At 35.5% G+C, this 18,869-nt stretch overlaps 1 protein-coding gene across 2 annotated transcripts in view; it reads right to left on the minus strand.

Moving 5' to 3' along the window:
• Positions 1-18,869, minus strand: part of LOC129222213 (exonuclease mut-7 homolog) — a 157,618-nt gene that overhangs the window by 19,556 nt on the left and 119,193 nt on the right. For both annotated transcript variants that reach the window (XM_054856690.1, XM_054856691.1), the window contains 3 exons: positions 10,231-10,367; positions 8,546-8,655; positions 7,222-7,426 (listed from right to left, as the gene is read on the minus strand). In XM_054856690.1, the coding sequence (XP_054712665.1) occupies positions 7,222-7,426; positions 8,546-8,655; positions 10,231-10,367 (452 nt within the window). The remainder of the gene's footprint in view (positions 1-7,221; positions 7,427-8,545; positions 8,656-10,230; positions 10,368-18,869) is intronic.

Here is an 18,869-nt window from a genome sequence, read left to right on the forward strand (position 1 = left end):
CGGTAAACTGTTCCAAGGTTCCACTACCCAGCTAAAATAATAATTTTTCCTAACATCCATATTAGCCTGAGATTTAAATAGCTTAAAACAATGACCCCTTGTCCTGTTTTCAGTGCTAAACTTCAGCCCCATAACATCTTTCATTTTAATAAATTTAAACAACTGAATCATGTTCCCTCGGTCTCTTCTTTGCTCAAGACTGTACATTTTTAGCCTTCTAAGCCTGGAATCATAGTCTAAGTGAGAAAGTCCATTTATTAGCCTTGTAGCTCGCCTTTGAACCCTTTCCAATACATTAATGTCTTTCTTAAGATAGGGAGACCAAAACTGAACAGCATACTCCAAATGAGGTCTTACCAAACTTCTATATAAGGGCAGAAGAACTTCTTTAGATTTGTTTGAAATAGATCTATTGATAAACCCAAGCATTTTATTGGCTTTGTTACTAGCAATGCTGCACTGTTGGCTAAACTTTAAATCCTGACTTATTAAGACCCCCAGATCAGTAACTTTGTCTGCCTGACTAATGACTGAACCTTGCAAATAATAACTTGTACACTTATTTCCATGCCCTAAATGTAGCACTTGACATTTCCCAACATTAACAGCCATACCACATTTATCAGCCCACTCCGTAATATGATCTAGATCCTCTTGCAGCTGTTTTGCTTGTTCTTCATTTTCTACAGTCCCCATAACTTTGACATCATCAGCAAAACAATTCATGTTCCCAGAAATATTTTTGTGAATATCGTTCATAAAAACAATGAACAAAACAGACCCTAACACTGATCCTTGAGGAACCCCGCTTGAAACCTCACTCCAATTAGAATAATTTCCCCTTACAACTACCCTTTGTTTCCTTCCGGTCAGCCAGTTTTTTTACCCAAATGAAAGTTTTCCCTCCTATTCCTATATCAGCTAATTTGCTAAGTAGAGCAACATGCGGTACCTTATCGAAAGCTTTTTGAAAATCAATGTAAACAACATCTACAGGCTTCTTATTGTCCAAAACCATGGTAACTTTGTCATAGAAATGTAATAAATTAGTTGCGCAAGATTTACCTTTCCTGAAACCGTACTGAAAACTAGTCAATAGATTACACTGGGGAACAGCAATTTCGTTGTCTTAAATCTGTGACTTGATTTCAACTAACTTTTGGCCTCTGGGTCCAAAAATATTCGCAGTTTTTGTCTATCACGTCATGTTTTCAACCTACAGGATACCTTCAAAAGTCATACAAATTGTGCATATAAAGGAAAATAAAAGTAAAAACTTGTCAAATGCACTGTTTACAATCAACAATTTTATTCATACAAAGGCTATAATAGTTACCGCAAGTAAAATTGTGTATTTATACATATTAAGGTAAAAATTTTCGCTTATAGCTTTTTCTGGAGTGTTTAATCTGTGGACATTCTCGCTTGATGCTCCAACAATAGTCAGCCATCATATGTACATCCCATCTACCTTGATATCGTGTCTCCATGACCTTCAAATCTTGGTGGAATCGCTCGCCCTGTTCATCACCGACTGCACCAAGATTTTTCGGGAAGTTAGCAAGATGGCTATGTAAAAAATGCAATTTGATGCTCATGTGGCAACCAAGCATTTTGAAGCTCTCCAAGAGTTGCTGGACAATTTCGGCGTAATTCTGGGCTCGTGTATTTCCAAGAAAGTCTTTAACAATGTTTTTGAATGCCAACCAAGCATTCTTTTGAATTTCTGACATTGTTCCTATGAACGTTTCATCTTTCACAAGCTGCCGAATCTGTGGACCATCAAAAACACCGGCCTTTATCTTTTCAAATGACAGGCTAGGAAATGCTGAAATGAGATATTTGAAACAGTCTCCTTCAATTGGTAAAGCTTTTACGAATTGCTTCATGAGACCCAATTTTATATGCAGAGGTGGAAATATAATTTTCTTTCTGTCGACAAGTGGATGATGTAGAATGTTTGGATCACCAGGTTTCAGGTCAGATCTTGGCGGCCAGTTCGTCTGCATCCAATGTTTCTCACGAGCTCTGCTGTCCCACATACACAAAAAGCAGGGATACTTAGTATATCCGCGTTGCTGGCCAAGAAGAAAGCAGACCATTTTAAGATCAACTCAAATGATCCATTGGTGCATTTGATATTGCAACAAATCAATGACTCTCTTTATGTCTTCGTATTCTTCCCTCAAATGAACTGAATGGCCTATCGGGACCGAACCAAATAAATTTCCATTGTGAAGAAGAACACACTTCAAGCTCCGCTTTGAGCTATCGATAAACAGTCACCATTCAGTTGCGTTATAGGCTGAAATTCCCAACTCTTCCATTAAACCATGTACGTTATCGCAATACACAAATCCATCATCACTTCGAAAGTACTGCAGAAACGCGCTTTCTCTTGATCGAAAATATGATACCTTAGCTCCCTTTTCAAGCAAGTTTTTCTCATGCAGTCTTGATGCTAAGAGCTCTGAAGCTTTTTTGGATAATCCCAAATCTCATACCAAATCATTCAACTCATGTTGCTCAAATCCCTTACGAACGGAATCACATTCAATTTCAAAATCTTTATCGTTGGGGTCACTTCGATCTTCATCAGACTCGTATTCCTCTATTTCCAAACAGGGTAATTCATTGAAAACTGGCACTGGGATTTCAGCTGAATGAGGCACTGGGCGTATAGCTGATGGTAAACTAGGATACTCTATTTTACATTTGTTTTTCTTATTATATCCTGACGTTTTCACTATACAAAAGTAACAATCACTTGAATGATCTCTGGGCTCTCGCCAAATCATAGGGATACCAAATGGAAATTTACCACGTGTTCCCTTTGTCCACATCCGTAAACTCTCAACACACTGCTTACACACTTTGTGTGGAGCCCATGATTTGTCTTGATCTCCAATTTTCACTTTAAAATAGGCATAATAGACTTGCCTGACAAATGTACTGATGTTTGTCCTTTGACTGGGAATGGTAAAACTGCCACATATATAACAAAACGAATCGGGGCTGTTTAAGCACTTACGACGTGAACTAGCCATAAGGAAAAGTTTCAGTTGATGTATAAATGAAAACTAAACGCTCAAAAACAAGAACAAGAACAGTATATAAACAAGAACTCAAACTCCACGTTGGAATGTGATTCACTATTTCAGAGTAACATACAACCTCTCACTACAGTATCTCAGGCGTAATTGAACAACCCCAGACCAGTATAAACCTGTCGCTGTGCTTCCATGCGTCATTTACCCGGCGCCAATCGGAGAAGGTTAGTGCCAGCCAGCCAATGATTCATGCTCGATTCCGCGGGGAGTAGTCACATTCTCATAAGGTGTAGAGAAAAAACTTGACGTAGTAGAATAAAACTAACTACGGTTTTGAAACCAGCATGCCTAATTAACAATAAAACAGCTCAAAAACCTAACTCAACAGAAATTGTTTTACAAATTGTTCCCCAGTGTTATTAGTCTCTAGAAAATTTACTATCTTAATTTTTATCAATGTTTCAAAAATTTTGCAAACCACCGAAGTTAGACTCACAGGTCTATAATATCCCGCACTCCCTTTAGACCCTTTCTTGAAGAGCGGTGTAATGTTAGCCAGTTTCCAGTCCTCTGGCACTGTCCCCGAGTTATAAGAAGCATTGAAAATATTTACAATTACATTGGCTAATTTCTCCGCACATTCAACTAAAATTTTTGGATTAATATTATCAGGTCCCAGAGCCTTAGTCTCTTAATTTTTTTCAAATGAAGTAAAACGTCATCCCTGGAAAATACAAAGTCCTCAAGCTGTACTATAGCTTGTGTCTTGTTGGTGTCAACTGTTGAGATACAGTTATCGTTAAAAACACTCGAAAAAAAGTTATTAAGAATATTAGCAATATCACTATCGTCCTGAATTAAAATTCTGTGCTCATCAACCAGTGGCCCAATATGACTATTTCGAACTTTCCCCGAATTAGCGTATGCAAAAAACCTCTTGGGATTCCTGTTTATGTTATCTGCCAGTCTTTGCTCCAACTCTCTTTTCTGAATCCGTATCAAATACTTAAAATTTACGCCTTGCCTTACAATATTGGAGCCTATCTGCACTGTGACCAGTTTCTCTAAACCTATGAAAAGCAGTTTGCTTGTAATTTAGAGCATCTTTAGTTTTCCTAGAGAACCACATTGGTCAAATTTTAGTGTTGACACCCTTTCTCCTAAAAGAAATATGATCCCCAACCGTTTTTGCTAGCTTTTCCTTAAACTCTGCCCACTGAAGATTCACATCGCTACTGTCCAATCCAGAAGAAAAAACTGCTTTCAAACTCTGAACAGAAGAAAACTCTGCCTAAGTGCCACAAAATCATTATTTCTGAAATTGGGCACAAACCTAAAATTCTCTACTTTGTGCGTATCAAATTTAATCCCAAACCTAATACTGTTGTGGTCACTGTCTCCAATGTGTTCCCCTACACGTAACCCCTGAACAGAACCTTCCATATCACTGAAAACTAGATCCAAAATCACGTCCTGTCGAGTACCCTGAGTTACAATTTGATCTAAAAAACAGTCACCAATTACTTTCAAAAATTCCTCTTCTCTGCTATTACTATGGTAAAAATTATTCCAATCAATTCCTGGAAAATTAAATCTCCCATTATAATGACTGACCCCTTGCTTGAAATGTCACTAATAATACTCAACATCTGTTCATCTTGACCCTGGCTTAAGTTGGGTGGCCTATAAATGTTCCCTAAACGTAGTTCATTGACCTTATTGCTCATCAACTCCAGCCAAATCATATCAATCTCATTAGATTTATCATTAATTATTAATTCATTGCAAGTTAAAGTGTCTCTGACATAAAATAAAACCCCACCACCTCTTTTACCTACTCTATCTTGTCTAAACAAATTATATCCAGCAATAGATAATAAATCATCATCACTTTCGGTAGCCCATGTCTCGGTAACTCCAATAATATTCAACCTCTCATCTATTGTTATGCTTTTCAATTCTTCCATCTTGTTCCTAATACTATGAGCATTTATATAAAAAACCTTAAGTAAGCCCATCTTACCTTTATTTAATGCTGCGCGATTATTTAAATCCCAACTGTTAAAATCTTATCTCTTACTAGCCACCCTATTTCCTTTTCTACTAAAATCCCAATAGTTAGTACCCATTCGAATTCTGCTCCTTAAAGCATGCCCCTCATTCCAACTTAGTTTTTTGATTCTGAATCCTCTAAAACCAAACCACTAACCATTTTGACCCCCGTAGAGCTCAGATGCAGGCCATCCCTAGCAATCCAATTGTGTTTACATTTACTCCACACATCAATAAACCTGATACTAAGCTTAACGCAAATTTCCTTGAGTACCAGGTTCATACACCTAGCCTGTTGGTTTAACCAACTCCTATGCACTCCATATCTGGGAAGCAAACCAACCACTTGGACATTTGCCGAACAGTTGGTTGCTCTGTCCAACAGGGAATCCCATTCCTTAGTAAACTCGTTGTTGTTACTATGGCCTACACCATTAGTTCCCACGCAGAAAGTAACTACATCCTCTTTATTAAATACCACCTTCTTTTCAGCAACCTTATTTACATCTCTTACCCGAGCCCCTGACAAACAACATCTAGCCACCTTACGTCTAACTCTGCCTATCGAATTTCCCACCTCATGCACCATTGAATCTCCCAAAATGATACCCTTTGTTTCCCAGTCTGTTGCCTCAGCAATAACCTTCCCCTTTACCTCTGGAATATTCCCACTATCTAACGCACAGCTAATGCCCACCTCCTTTTTACTAACTTCCTCCTTTACCTCTGGAATATTCCCACTATCTAACACACAGCTGATGCCCACCTCCTTTTTACTAACTTCCCCCTTTCCCTCTGGAGTGTTTACCCCATCTACACTCCTACAGCCTAATGCTAACTCACCCTCCAAAGTAAGCATCCTAACTCTGATCTCTGAGAGTTCAACACAGTTAGTGCAAATGAAATCCTTCTCAGACTCATCCTTTCCCTTAAACAAGCAGAACATCTGACATAAATCACAAGAAATCCACTTGTCCCCTTTACCACTTTTAACCTCCTTCATTATGCATATAACCCCCATTCTAGCTCAAAACGATACACTTAAAAATCAATACAAAAATGCAAAATTGAAGAAAAAAACTAATTATTAGAATTAGAAAGCATTGGAAGTAAAAGGTACAAAAATTACAAAATCCTAAGACAAGCAGTAAATTAAAATAAACAAGTTACACACTTAACAGAGCACTCAGGCTTAACAACAAGAAATCAGCACATTTTAGGCTTAGCTACAAAGAATAGAAAAACACTTTAAGAAAGCAAGTAAATCAAAAATAAGACTTAAAAGCACAAAAATACTTAATTATATGATAAAATACAATAAAAATACTGAAATTAAAGCAATAAAATAAACAATTACAGTAAAAAATGAAACATTGAGTAACTCAAATAATACATCGAGTTGCTAAAATGTGTTTCTAGTACAAAGAATCAATGAACACTTACTAGCTAAACATTAAGTAAAAATATGAGCATAAAAATTTATGTAAAATGACATGGAGTTTACGCGTAAACATTGTGCAGTCTCAACACTGGACGGGCATCTCATACTGTTCGTTTTCCTAAGCCGAGACTTAGCGCCAATTTACGCATGCGTCAGGTCTGCTGTGATTTTATCAAAATATGGAGGGAATCCCGGAAGTAAAAGGTGCAAAATAACGTGATCAACGGCTGCAAGTGCGAGCGGTGAGTGCCCATCCTCAACCTGTCACCCCCTTTTGAAATGGAATCTGTCCTGAGTGGTAGTCTTTGCTTTCGAGAACGGACAGTACAAGATGCACCGTCCTAACAATCCACAATTTTGAAATATTTGACCCATATAAAGAGCTCGCATCTTTTATAAAGGCAAACAATTATTCTCCATAGTTTTTTTCTGTTCTGAAAATGCAAACAAATGACTTTTTAAGTTATCTAAATTGAATTTAACCATTTTATTTACCCATACCATATTTTTACCATATTCATTTAGTGAAAAATTTGGGGGGGCAACCGCCCCCTCTCACACCCCCCCCCCCATTTTCCGCCCCTGATGATAAGTATAATAAAGTTCTAGAGTTTGCATGCTATCAAATTATAACCCAGATTACTAAGTATAACAAAAGTGCTGAAATATTGAGTATACCGGCATAAACTTTCTGGCTGAGCCTGAGGGGCCTCTTTTCCCAATCTGAAAATTGCTCATTTTTGTTGAGGGGCCTTCCCAGCATATTATAACACAGCTGGCTCAGCCCTTTTGACTCAACAGCACAAAGGTCATCAACATCACTCTCTTCACTTTTTTCACTCATTGAAAAATCAGCAAAGGCTTGAGGATATAAAGATGAGGCCTGAAATATAGAAATGATACAGAATCAAGAAATGTCGAATTGATTGCTCACATACACATACTTGCATGAGAGATTTTTAAAGAAAAGCATCTTTTTTATTTTTATTTGCACATACAGGGTGGGCCAAAAGTATTGGGTGCATTTTATGCTTGAATGAAAGAACAAATTGATGTGCCTACATGTTTCTTTTCCAATTCGAAAGACAACACACCTACATGTTTCTTTTCCAATTTGAAAGACAACACAAAACAGTTTTGTTGAAGACAATTTTACACATTAAATAACTTTCACATAAGCCCGTATATGGCAGGACAGCTTTTAAGGGAAGAAATTTACTGATTGGATGAATTAGCAAATACCAGCATAGTACAGGAAATAGCACTGTGTTTTAAGATTGTATGAAAGCAAATCTGTTGTAACTGAGTGCAAGCAACTTCACTTCTGGATATTTTTACAGAAAAAACAATGAATCATTTAAGGTATTGGATGCATACCTGCTGAAATGCTGAAAAACACCTTGAAATTGAATTTCGGCTTAAAAATGGACAAAGTTCATTTCGATTTGATCCACTTCAGCTCCGAATTCCTCATATGCAGGTGACATCGTTTATAGTGACAACTCTGCTTTTAAGTTGAGAAAAATGTGTTCCTATATTCACCCATGAGCAGTAATGATTGCTTATAATGTTATTGGGTTTTGTCATAAATATTCTTGGCCCTTGAGAGGTGTTATAAGAAGAGTTCCAATATATATTACTCAATGAGAGCCAGGTAATTGAATAAATCACTTTTAGGAAACAAATTTTCATAAACAAAAAGAAATCCAGCTGCAACACTAAAAAACTACCAGAAATTTGAATTGAACAACGCTCAAATGTTAAATGAAACAAACGTATATGAGTAACCATTTCCCACAAACATTCGGCACATCAAGATTCTTTCTTCATCACCAGCCTTTAGTTAAAAATAACAAAAAAAATTAATTAGTTAAAAGTTTTAGTTAAAAATAGCATTCTTTTGTAAATTTACATTGCACTCAATTCAAATAATAAAATGGCGCTCTCAACAAAAAAGCAGAAAAATGCACCACAAGCATCATAAAAGACAAAATAAACAAACCTTTTTACAAAAACTTCCAAGATCAACTAATCGATGGAACTGTTTATATTGAGCCTTCTCCATTTGAATCAGTTTCGTGAGTTTATGTAAATCACCATCAACTCCATATCCTGTAGATAGAGCAAATATCTGAAGGTGAAGTGACAACATCAAATTCTGATTTAAATGTGAAGGAATAGAGTAACCAAAAACGTTTCATGTACATTTGTTTCGTTGAAAAAAGACACAAATATAATCACTAATCAGATAAAAGCTAAATGTCTGAATAAAGTGAAAAAAGCAAACTCAAGTAAGAAAAAAATTGTGATAATTAAGTAATTTGTCTATAAGGGGACTAGCAATTTTTTTTAAAAATAAAACCTTAAAATATCAAAGCATCTAGCAGACAATGCTGAAAAAAGAGAAACACAAGCTGCACAAGTACACAAATTGCACATTAGCAACAAAAAATTAATTCCTTTAAATTCTCCTTTAATCAAGCATGGGGGGAGGGGGGAGGGCTCAAATTTTAGCATAACATTTCTCTTGCATGCTGTAAAGTTTTTTGTTAGGTCAAACTTCATCGAAAACCTGCATTTCATTTAAGCCAAAAATGCAAAATAAGTTGACATTTTTTAAAGAAAAACTTATATATTATAGTTGATATTAGTGATATTTTTACAGACACCCATTGTATGATTGTTTTCACTAGCGTTTGAAATTTACAAAAAATTTTTCAGCTTTATACACTACATTAATGATCAGAAACATTGTTTTCTTCAATTTGTTGTTGGTTTTCTATAAATACACACATGATGGAATTTTTATTAGAAAGTGAAAGCTCGAGCATTTCCCTTGGTTTTGTAAAGCATATTTCTCTAAAAAAAACTTGAAAAAATATATAACATAATAACTTGTCAATATAACATAGCAAATTTAAAAAAAAAGAATGTTTTTTAAGAGTCATTCATTTCAATATTCAAATTTATTTGAGACAAAAGCCAACAAATAGAAAATAATGAAGAATTAATTGAATGCAAAGAAAAATCAAGTTTTCTATGGATTAAAAAATTTAGTTTTTCTTTGAAAATGCTCTACTTTTGTTTCCTTGGAAAAATGAATTGCAGGGATTTGAATTATTAGTCTGCACCAAAATTAGTTTTGTACCGAAATCATTTCTATTTACTTAAAAGAAACCTTACCTGTTGATGATTGTTGAAAGTATTATTTTGATTACCGAACAATTTATCAGAAGGTTGTATTACATAAAAATCATTAAACCACAGAAATAAAAAACACACATAAATATTTACAATAAATAAAATTTATTTACAATAAGAAATCACCAAAATATTCCAGTACCTTTTTAACTCACAATCTCATATTTCCAGTTAAATTATTATTTCCGGAATTCTAAATTAAAAGTTAAAGTTATTATTTTATTTTATTTCTTGCACCACATAAATACAGCAAGGCTACGCTGCATGTTTTAACTCGACGGAAGGTTTTCCTGTCCGCTACAATACTCATTTCACTACTTTTAATATAAATTTAATTTTGAGAAGAAAAAAAAAAAACAGCTTTTTAATTTATTCAAAGATTTGCTCTGATAAGTTACTGAATTTTTAAAAACTGTAACAACTTGTCTCAAAAATCTCAGTTTCTCACCAAGTTGACAAATCCAACTAGAAACATAAAAGACATACCTAATTTCAAAATATCTTTGCTACAAAATATTCTCTCCATCATTTGTTCCCAATCACACTGCTTAAGGCATTCCTGTAATTTTAAAATATCCATCAAATAAGCAAAATCCCATACTGCAAGTTGAAGAAGGGATAACCTATGAAAAAAAAACATGCATATTTTTTAGAATGTTAAAATATTTTTTTTCTATTTTTTTTCATCTATTCATGTATTTATTTTATTTATTTATTTATTTTTTAACTCTGAATTTAGTCTTCAAAATTTACAATGAAAACCTTACTAGTGACATATACAAAAGGATTTTTTTTTGTCCTGTTTAATTTGGTATTAAACATCAATATTGTTTTTATGAAAAAAAAATATCGTTAAAAAACTTAACAAAATTTTCAGTTGCCAACTTAGGAAAATCTCAATGTGTAAAAAACTTACACTGTTTTGAAAATTTTAAAAAAAATGCATAAATAAAGAATATAAAGTCTTTAAATTTTACTAATTGCATGTAACATACCTGCATGCTCAATTTTCAAAGTTTTTTTTTACTTCTTTTTTTTTGCACTATTTGTTTAAAAATTACTATTTTTTTTAGTTAAAAGAAAGAAAATGAACTAAAAAGTGGAAAATAATTTTCTTTTATCACAAAAAATTTATCCTATATAACACATAAGTTAACATCAGACCTATTGTATTACGATACATTGAAATTATCATTTAAATTTCTGACTCAAAAGAAAAGCGTGGGCGCCTTATCATAAAGTTATCGAAAATATTTTTGATTATCTTATAAGGATAATTAATAAGTATATGCGAACATTAAAATTCAATTTTCAATCGACTACTATTTATTGTTCATATTACTAAACTTACGTGTCAATAACCACTGTACCTTGCAATAAGGTTCTCTTTACAAGTGGAAACATTTTTTTAAAATCAGACATTAAAAATTAGTAAAAAATTTACACTTATGATACTTCAGAGCCGTAATATAATAAAAATTAATTTAGTAATTTATTATAATGCTGGTGTGTGTATTTATAACACTCTTAATATTTTTATTGTAGTTTTATATGAATCTTGATCCATCTTAATGATTTAATCTTCAATTCAATGTTTATGTTTTAATTTTTAATGTGATTTTTTTATAATTCTATTCTAATTTTCTTAAGTCTAATATAATAAATTAATACATACCAATTTATTTCTTTAAATTTAATTCATCTGGTAATAATTGCTTTTCCATGTGTATGATGTTAAATTTTTAATTTTCATTAGTATAAAACGGGTTATACGGCGCCCACGCTTTTCTTTTTAGTCAGAAATTTAAATGATAATTTCAATGTATCGTAATACAATAGGTCTGATGTTAACTTATGTGTTATATAGGATAAATTTTTTGTGATAAAAGAAAATTATTTTCCACTTTTTAGTTCATTTTTTTGAATGAAAAAAAGAAAAGCATGTTTTTAAAATTTTTTTTATTATTTTTATTTTCTACTTTTTAGTTTTAATTACAAAATACCAATATTTCTAGTATATCACATCACTAGACACATGCAAAATGCTACTTTTTCCACACCACTTGAGAGGTAAATAGTCAGAAACGTTTTTTTTTTTTTTTTTTTTTTTTTTAATTGTGGTTTGCCCAGTAGGTCTAGTCCACATTGAAAATTCAAGCATTTTTGACAGTACTATTTCGTATTCTTTCATCATTTTCACTGTACCTCCGCATTCTCTCCATTTCCACAAGAGCATCATTATTGCAAGGCTTCTTGCCAGTTAATTTTGTGCAGTCGAGCTCTTCTATCCGGAGTCCAGCAAGAGATCTTACTCTGCTCAAGCTTACGTACGCTTGTCCTTCAGCAAATAGTTTATTTCCAAGATAGACAACTGCATAGTCCACAGTACTTCCCTGCATTTTATGTACAGTTGAAGCCCACGACAAAATCAACGGCAACATTCGCCTTTCGGCAGTTCCATAACTGTATAAAGCTGGAAATTGAATGGATTTCGGCTCGATTTTGTGTATGCCGTCTTTACCGAAATTGATGAGAACAGATGGTATGTCCTCGGCATACACTTGAGCTCGGCGAAAATATGGCCAAACAATCTCTTTTACAAATCCTATAGCTCCATTAACAAGACCTTTGGTGACGTCAATATTGGCTCTTAACATAACCTTAGCTCCTACGAAAATTTCTAATTCTCGAGGTAAACCTCCGGTCTTGTTAATGTCTTTTGAAATGATGCTATCGATACTTGTATTTTCGTTGAGTTTTTTTGTTGCATCGATTAGTTGATCTTGGGCACGAATTTTGTAGATACTAGTATTTTTGCTCCTGAAATACTGGAGAACTCGATTGTTATGTTCATCTACCTGCTTGTTAGTTGGGTAGATTCTTAAGGCTCTTTCAATGGAAAACTCTCCATCCATATCAGAACTTTCTCTCTCAAGTAAAACAGCCATATGCTGTGCCGAGAGTTCACCAATTCTAAGAGCATTTAAAAGGTCAACGAACAACATGTCTCCTTGCTGTCTCATATTGTCCACCAATTCTACCAAAGAAAAAAGTTTCCATAAGTCAGTAGCAGGAATCATGTGCTCGGGCTGTTGGAATATTTGTCTTCCTCTCACAGGTGGAAGCTGCATTAGATCACCAAATACTAGAATGTTAAGGCCTCCAAAAAAATTGTCAGTGTTCTTTAATTGCCTCAAACGCGAGTCAATCATGCGTAGCATCTCGTACGGTACCATGGATATTTCATCAATGAAGAAGAATTCAATGTCTGTCCAAAGTCGACGCATAGTTTGGAGAAATATTCCAGTTAGTAAAGGCATTTCCACAATACGACCATCTTTTTGAACTGGTAATTTCAACGAGTTGTGTAATGTGGATCCTCCAACCAATCGTGCAGCTACACCTGTTAAAGCACATACTTTGACTACTGGCTTGGCGTAACATCGGTTGACTTGATTTTTCAGTGGATTGAAAAGAAATGTTTTTCCAGTGCCAGCTTGGCCAGTGATGAAAAGTCTTTCTCGGTGTTGGCTGCCACCCAATTGGTCTTGAATACTTGATGTAATGTACTTGAATATGTCTTTTTGACGCAAGTTCATTGGTTGGACTGCATTTTGAAATTGAATGTCGTCCATTATTTGTTGTTCCAAAACTTCTTCGTCAACGTCTTCCTGCAATTCAAGCGGTTCTGCATCGAGTATTTCGAATGCGTGAGCTTGGTTAAAGGCATTCTCCAGTTGTCTATCTCGTTCTCGATATTCTTCCATTTGCTCGCTGTTTCTTTTTAAAGCCTCTTCTCGAGCAAGAAAGGCTTCTTTTGAAGAATTAAATCCTTCAAGTAGTTCTTGCTCCGAGCGGTAGGGCATGTATTGCAGAAGAAGACTATAGTAAAAATTCTCCGGATCAGTGGAGGCAACGAAGTATGGAACTCTTACAACAGCAGTTACATTTCTTATTTCTATTTTACAATTGTCCATCAAAGTAATCAATTCTTTTTTTTTTCTCTTATGGGGAACATTATCATTATAAACGTCAATGTCAATACTCTCCTCAACAAATTCTTTGCTTTGTGGTTTCGCGTAATATGGTTTAAATTTCATGGCGAATTCCATCAAGGTCATGTTCGCAAAGTTGAAATTTTGATGCTCCAGAGGTCTTTTTTCGTATCTATCAAAGATGTTTGCGCACAGTCCGGTGTTATCTCCCGCTTCGTTGAATTTTAATACTCTGTATCTTTGCTCGGGTTTTCTGGTGTTGAGGAAAACACATTGTCTTGAACTGTCTCGTAAATTTAAATGGCAGAGTCTAAAAACACACTCGCATGCCGAAACTTGTCGCTCACTCATTAGACGCATACATATTTTGAAAAGTTTGCGAGAAATATTTGTCTCATCTCGGCGGATTTGTTGAATCGCCTGTGCAATGCTGGAATTTAACTGTGTGGGTTCGGACTTGGATATGTACTTAGCGACGTAATATGCTATAGATTCATTGGAGCCACATGGTTGAATATCCATGTTGCCCTTCCATATCAAAAGAAGTGACTTATTATAGTTATTCACATAACTCTCTTTGGGTCGGCGTTTCAAGAGGCAAATTCTTCCACCGTTACAAATGAACTCATCTGATGTATGAGCGATGATGCGTGTTTCAGTGCAAACTTTTCTGGGAAAGTTGAATCGGCAGGTATCAGAGTTATTTTTCTCACACGTATGCGTATGATGATGTATTTGGCACTTTTTGACGATCTCATAAAGTTCATCGTCAACGGGGGGTAATTCACAGGTCAGAACTTCGTCAAGTTTTAGGATTCCTTCAGGTGTTTCGAACGAAGGATGATTTTCAATCCAAATAATCATGTGCAGATGGGGACTGCCACGATTTTGGAACTCAACGCGCCACCAGAAGTCATTTACTTTGCCACCCAAGATTTTATTGTTGCGGAGGATTAACTTCATGAGAGCATTTACTCTGACCATAAAATGACGACTAACAATCACTGGATATTGTTCTATAAGGCGCTGTGTCGATATAATGTCCAAGTCATTTGGATCTTCGTCGGAGCGATCGTCGACAATCAACAACGCCTTTTTCATGTCAGTCCAATGCAAATCATTACAGCTGAAGGTGACAAAGTAAGTTGGTGGCCCCAGACATTTAATCTGGGCTACGAGTTCATTTAAAGCCCCTCTCCAATAGGCTGCAGAACCTCTCAAATTTCTTAAATACAAATGAACGTCTTCGATCATGCCATCTTGTCCATGAATTTTTTTAGTACAAGCAGATATGGTAGATTTAACTCGTTCATATTCGAACATCGATAAAGCATAAAAGAGATAATCATTGCGTTGAAATCGTAAATCATTGCCTAGAATTCGGCTTTGAAAGTAATCTAATGCAGTGATACTGACTGCTCTTGATGTTTTAAAGCCATTTATGCCATACGGAAACAAGAAAAACCAAGCTAACTCTTCAGCTTTCAGCTCATGTCCGATATTAACAATGTTATCACGAGTCTTTCTTCTGATTTCATTGATATTTTCGTTCAACTCGAGTTCATCTTCAACATCTGGTTGAGCACAGTCTATCGGTGCCATTACAGATGTTTAAAGCACCAGTGGACAGGAAGGTACTTGAGTTTGAGGTTGAATGGAGTTGTGCAATTGTGGATGATTTGCTTCTTCAGCCAAAATATTTTGATTTTCTACTGATTCATCAAAAATTACTTTGATATAGTCAATTGTAAATTGCACGTTACGAGATCCAGTCGCTCTTTTGCAAATATGTACAAGTTCTTGTAGTGTACGTGACTGAATCACACATGCTCTTCCTGATTCATCTCTGGCACTTGCACCTTTTGGTCCACATGAATGCGAATCTGTAAAGCAGTACATATTGTTGTAGTACATGACACCATACGACTTTCCCGATGAAATTAAAATACCCGCTGTATAATTTTGGAATAGTTCTGACAGTGCTTCATGTAAAGTATAACCAATATTCCCTTCGTTCGCTGCATCATTGAGAACTCCATACAAACGTGGCTCATCGTTGTATTCCAATGTAAAATTTCTGCCAAAAATGGTTACACCGTGTTTGATGACATTAAAATTTTTAACCAATAAAAAACCATTTACTATTTCAAATGCTTCTTCGTGTCCTTGTTCAGTAAGAATGCGAACTGTTTTGTACAAGTTGTCGCCTTCAATCATGTTCATATCTAAAATATTTTTTGTCCACAAATGAGGGGAGATTATAGAGGCCTTTGTGATGTTGGCCAAAACCATAGCACAGCACTGAATTCCTGGAAAATTTTTGAATATTATTTCATTAGCTTGATTCCATGATGCTCTTAAAATTGAAGAATTATCGTTCAACTGAACATATGCTGTAGGTTGTTCATTCTCGACGTGGACAGCTTCTATGACTTCATCTGCCACTCTAACTAACGCGCTATTATCAAGTTCGACGTTATAATCAATTTCAACGTCACAGTATAATGGGTTATTTCGGATAAGCCATTGCAGAGCAGCGTAAACTCGATCGCGAGAAATTGAAAACTCCCGTGTGATGTCTAAGTTTTCAAGCCTCTCGGTTATTACGATGATTCCTGCATCATCTGGAGATCTGGGAAGCATACGTGGCAATTTCTCACTAATTTCAAAGATGTCTTGTGCAAAAAGAATAGCTTGACCTTTGAAACCATACTGGCCGTATAAACCGCTGAATTTAATGATCTTGACGAATGGTATTATACGAGACAGTAGTCGTTGCTCAGATTGCGTGAGCTCTTGCAAAACATTCGGCACTTCTCCGGGATAAAGATTATTCCAGTAAGCCTTTGGTGGTGAGGTCGTTTTACGACTTATAATATGGTTCTTGCAACGATGACACAGCACTAACTGGTCTTTTTCGATCAATTCATCGGGAAGAAATTCAGGTTTTGGAGATGGTAATTTAAACTTTAGAACCTGGTTTGGATAGCACCTTTTAGAACAAATTTGACATACATTGTCACAAAATGAGTTTATCTCTTTTTCAAAAGTAGTAATATCAGCATTAATATGTTGACGGTATTGTTGTTGTTTGGTTAAACGTATTGTATGTTCTTCAAGACTTTCGTAGTAACGATGTTGGCAAATTCGAAAGCGTTCATTCGCCAAGCGAAGTGTACGTTCTTTAAGCGTTTCACTTTCTCGTTCTACAATACGAAGTTGAGAAACATGCTGACGGATATATGCTAAACGAGCATCATTTTCTAGAACTTTGATCATTTGACGCTGAGAACTTCGCTGCTGTTGAATTGCCAAGCGAGCTTCGTGTTGTTCTTTAGATTCTTCAGCTCGACGTTCAGAACTCCGCTGCTGTTCAATCGCTAAGCGAGCTTCATGTTGTTCTTCAGATTCTTCAGCTCGACGTTTAGAACTCCGTTGCCGTTGAATCGCCAAGCGAGCTTCGTGTTGTTCTTTAGATTCTTCTGATCGACATTTGGAACTCCGTTGCTGTTGAATCGGCAAGCGAGCTTCGTGTTGTTCTTTAGATTCTTCAGCTCGACGTTCAGAACTCCGCTGCTGTTCAATCGCTAAGCGAGCTTCATGTTGTTCTTCAGATTCTTCAGCTCAACGTTTAGAACTCCGTTGCCGTTGAATCGCCAAGCGAGCTTCGTGTTGTTCTTTAGATTCTTCAGCTCGACATTTAGAACTCCGTTGCTGTTGAATCGCCAAGCGAGCTTCGTGTTGTTCTTTAGATTCTTCAGCTCGACATTTAGAACTCCGTTGCTGTTGAATCGTCAGGCGAGCTTCGTGTTGTTCTTTAGATTCTTCAGCTCGACATTTAGAACTCCGTTGCTGTTCAATCGCTAAGCGAGTGTTATGTTGCTCTTCAGATTCTTCAGCTCGACGTTTAGAACTCCGCTGCTGCTCAATCGCTAAGCGAGTTTCATGTTGTTCTTCAGATTCTTCAGCTCGACGTTTAGAACTCCGCTGCTGCTCAATCGCTAAGCGAGTTTCATGTTGTTCTTCAGATTCTTCAGCTCGACGTTTAGAGCTCCGCTGCTGCTCAATCGCCAAGCGAGCTTTACGTTTCTGTTTGGATTCATTTGCTCGACGTTCAGAATTTCTTTGCCGATCTCTTTCTTGGCGAGCTTTACGTTTCTGTTTGGATTCATTTGCTCGACGTTCAGAATTTCTTTGCCGATCTCTTTCTTGGCGAGCTTTACGTTCTTCAGAAATCTCGATTGAGCGAGATTGTGAATTTTTCAACCTATTTGCTGCTAAGCAAACTTTACGTTCTGAAGGGGTTTCGTTTAAACGACGTTGTGAAGAACGTTCCCTTTCTGTCACTAATTTTCTTCGTTTGGATTGAACATCTTCGTTAAGCTTCTTAGCTGCATATTTGTCACGAGCCTTTTCCAACCTTCTTTTGCGCTGCGTTGCTGTTTCTTTTTTCATTGTTAGTCACTTCTTTTTGGTGGTTTAGAGTGTCTGTAAGAAATGTTTTTAAATTTTAGTTATATATTTCGTTTTTTTTTAATATTTTTTTTTAGCCCCCGAATGTACCGGTCCGTCATCATCGACCTAGATGTCCAAGTCCATACAAGGTTGCATCATGCATCAAGTTTAAAAATTAATAGCACCCTGGGACATCTGGAAGTTGGTTTAATCAAAATTGTAAGATTTGATAAAAATTCAAAATTATTTTTATTTTTAAAAATAAATATGGTTTCATAAATTAAAAACTGTATTAAAAAAAATAAAATGAATTTAAAGAAAAAAATTTTCGTGCTGCTTATTGTTACAAAATAGTTAATTTAGTTATATATATATATATATATATATATATATTTTTTTTTTGACCACCGGTCCGTCATCATCGACCTGGATGTCCAGGTCCAAAATCATGATGGAACCTTGTATTGTCATCAAAGACGAGAGTTTAAAAAAATAGCACACTAGGACATCTGGAAGTTGGTTTATTCAAAGTTGCAAGATTTGAAAAAAACCCGGTTATAAAGACAAAAAAACAAAAAAACAGGCTAACATTTTTTTTCTCAGTATATGCATGCAAACATGTTTCCAGCATTCCAAACTGAAGGAAAAAGTGAAATTAAAAAAATACGTACAACG

Source organism: Uloborus diversus, chromosome 5 (genome assembly GCF_026930045.1).
Source record: "Uloborus diversus isolate 005 chromosome 5, Udiv.v.3.1, whole genome shotgun sequence".
Lineage (NCBI taxonomy): Eukaryota > Metazoa > Arthropoda > Arachnida > Araneae > Uloboridae > Uloborus > Uloborus diversus.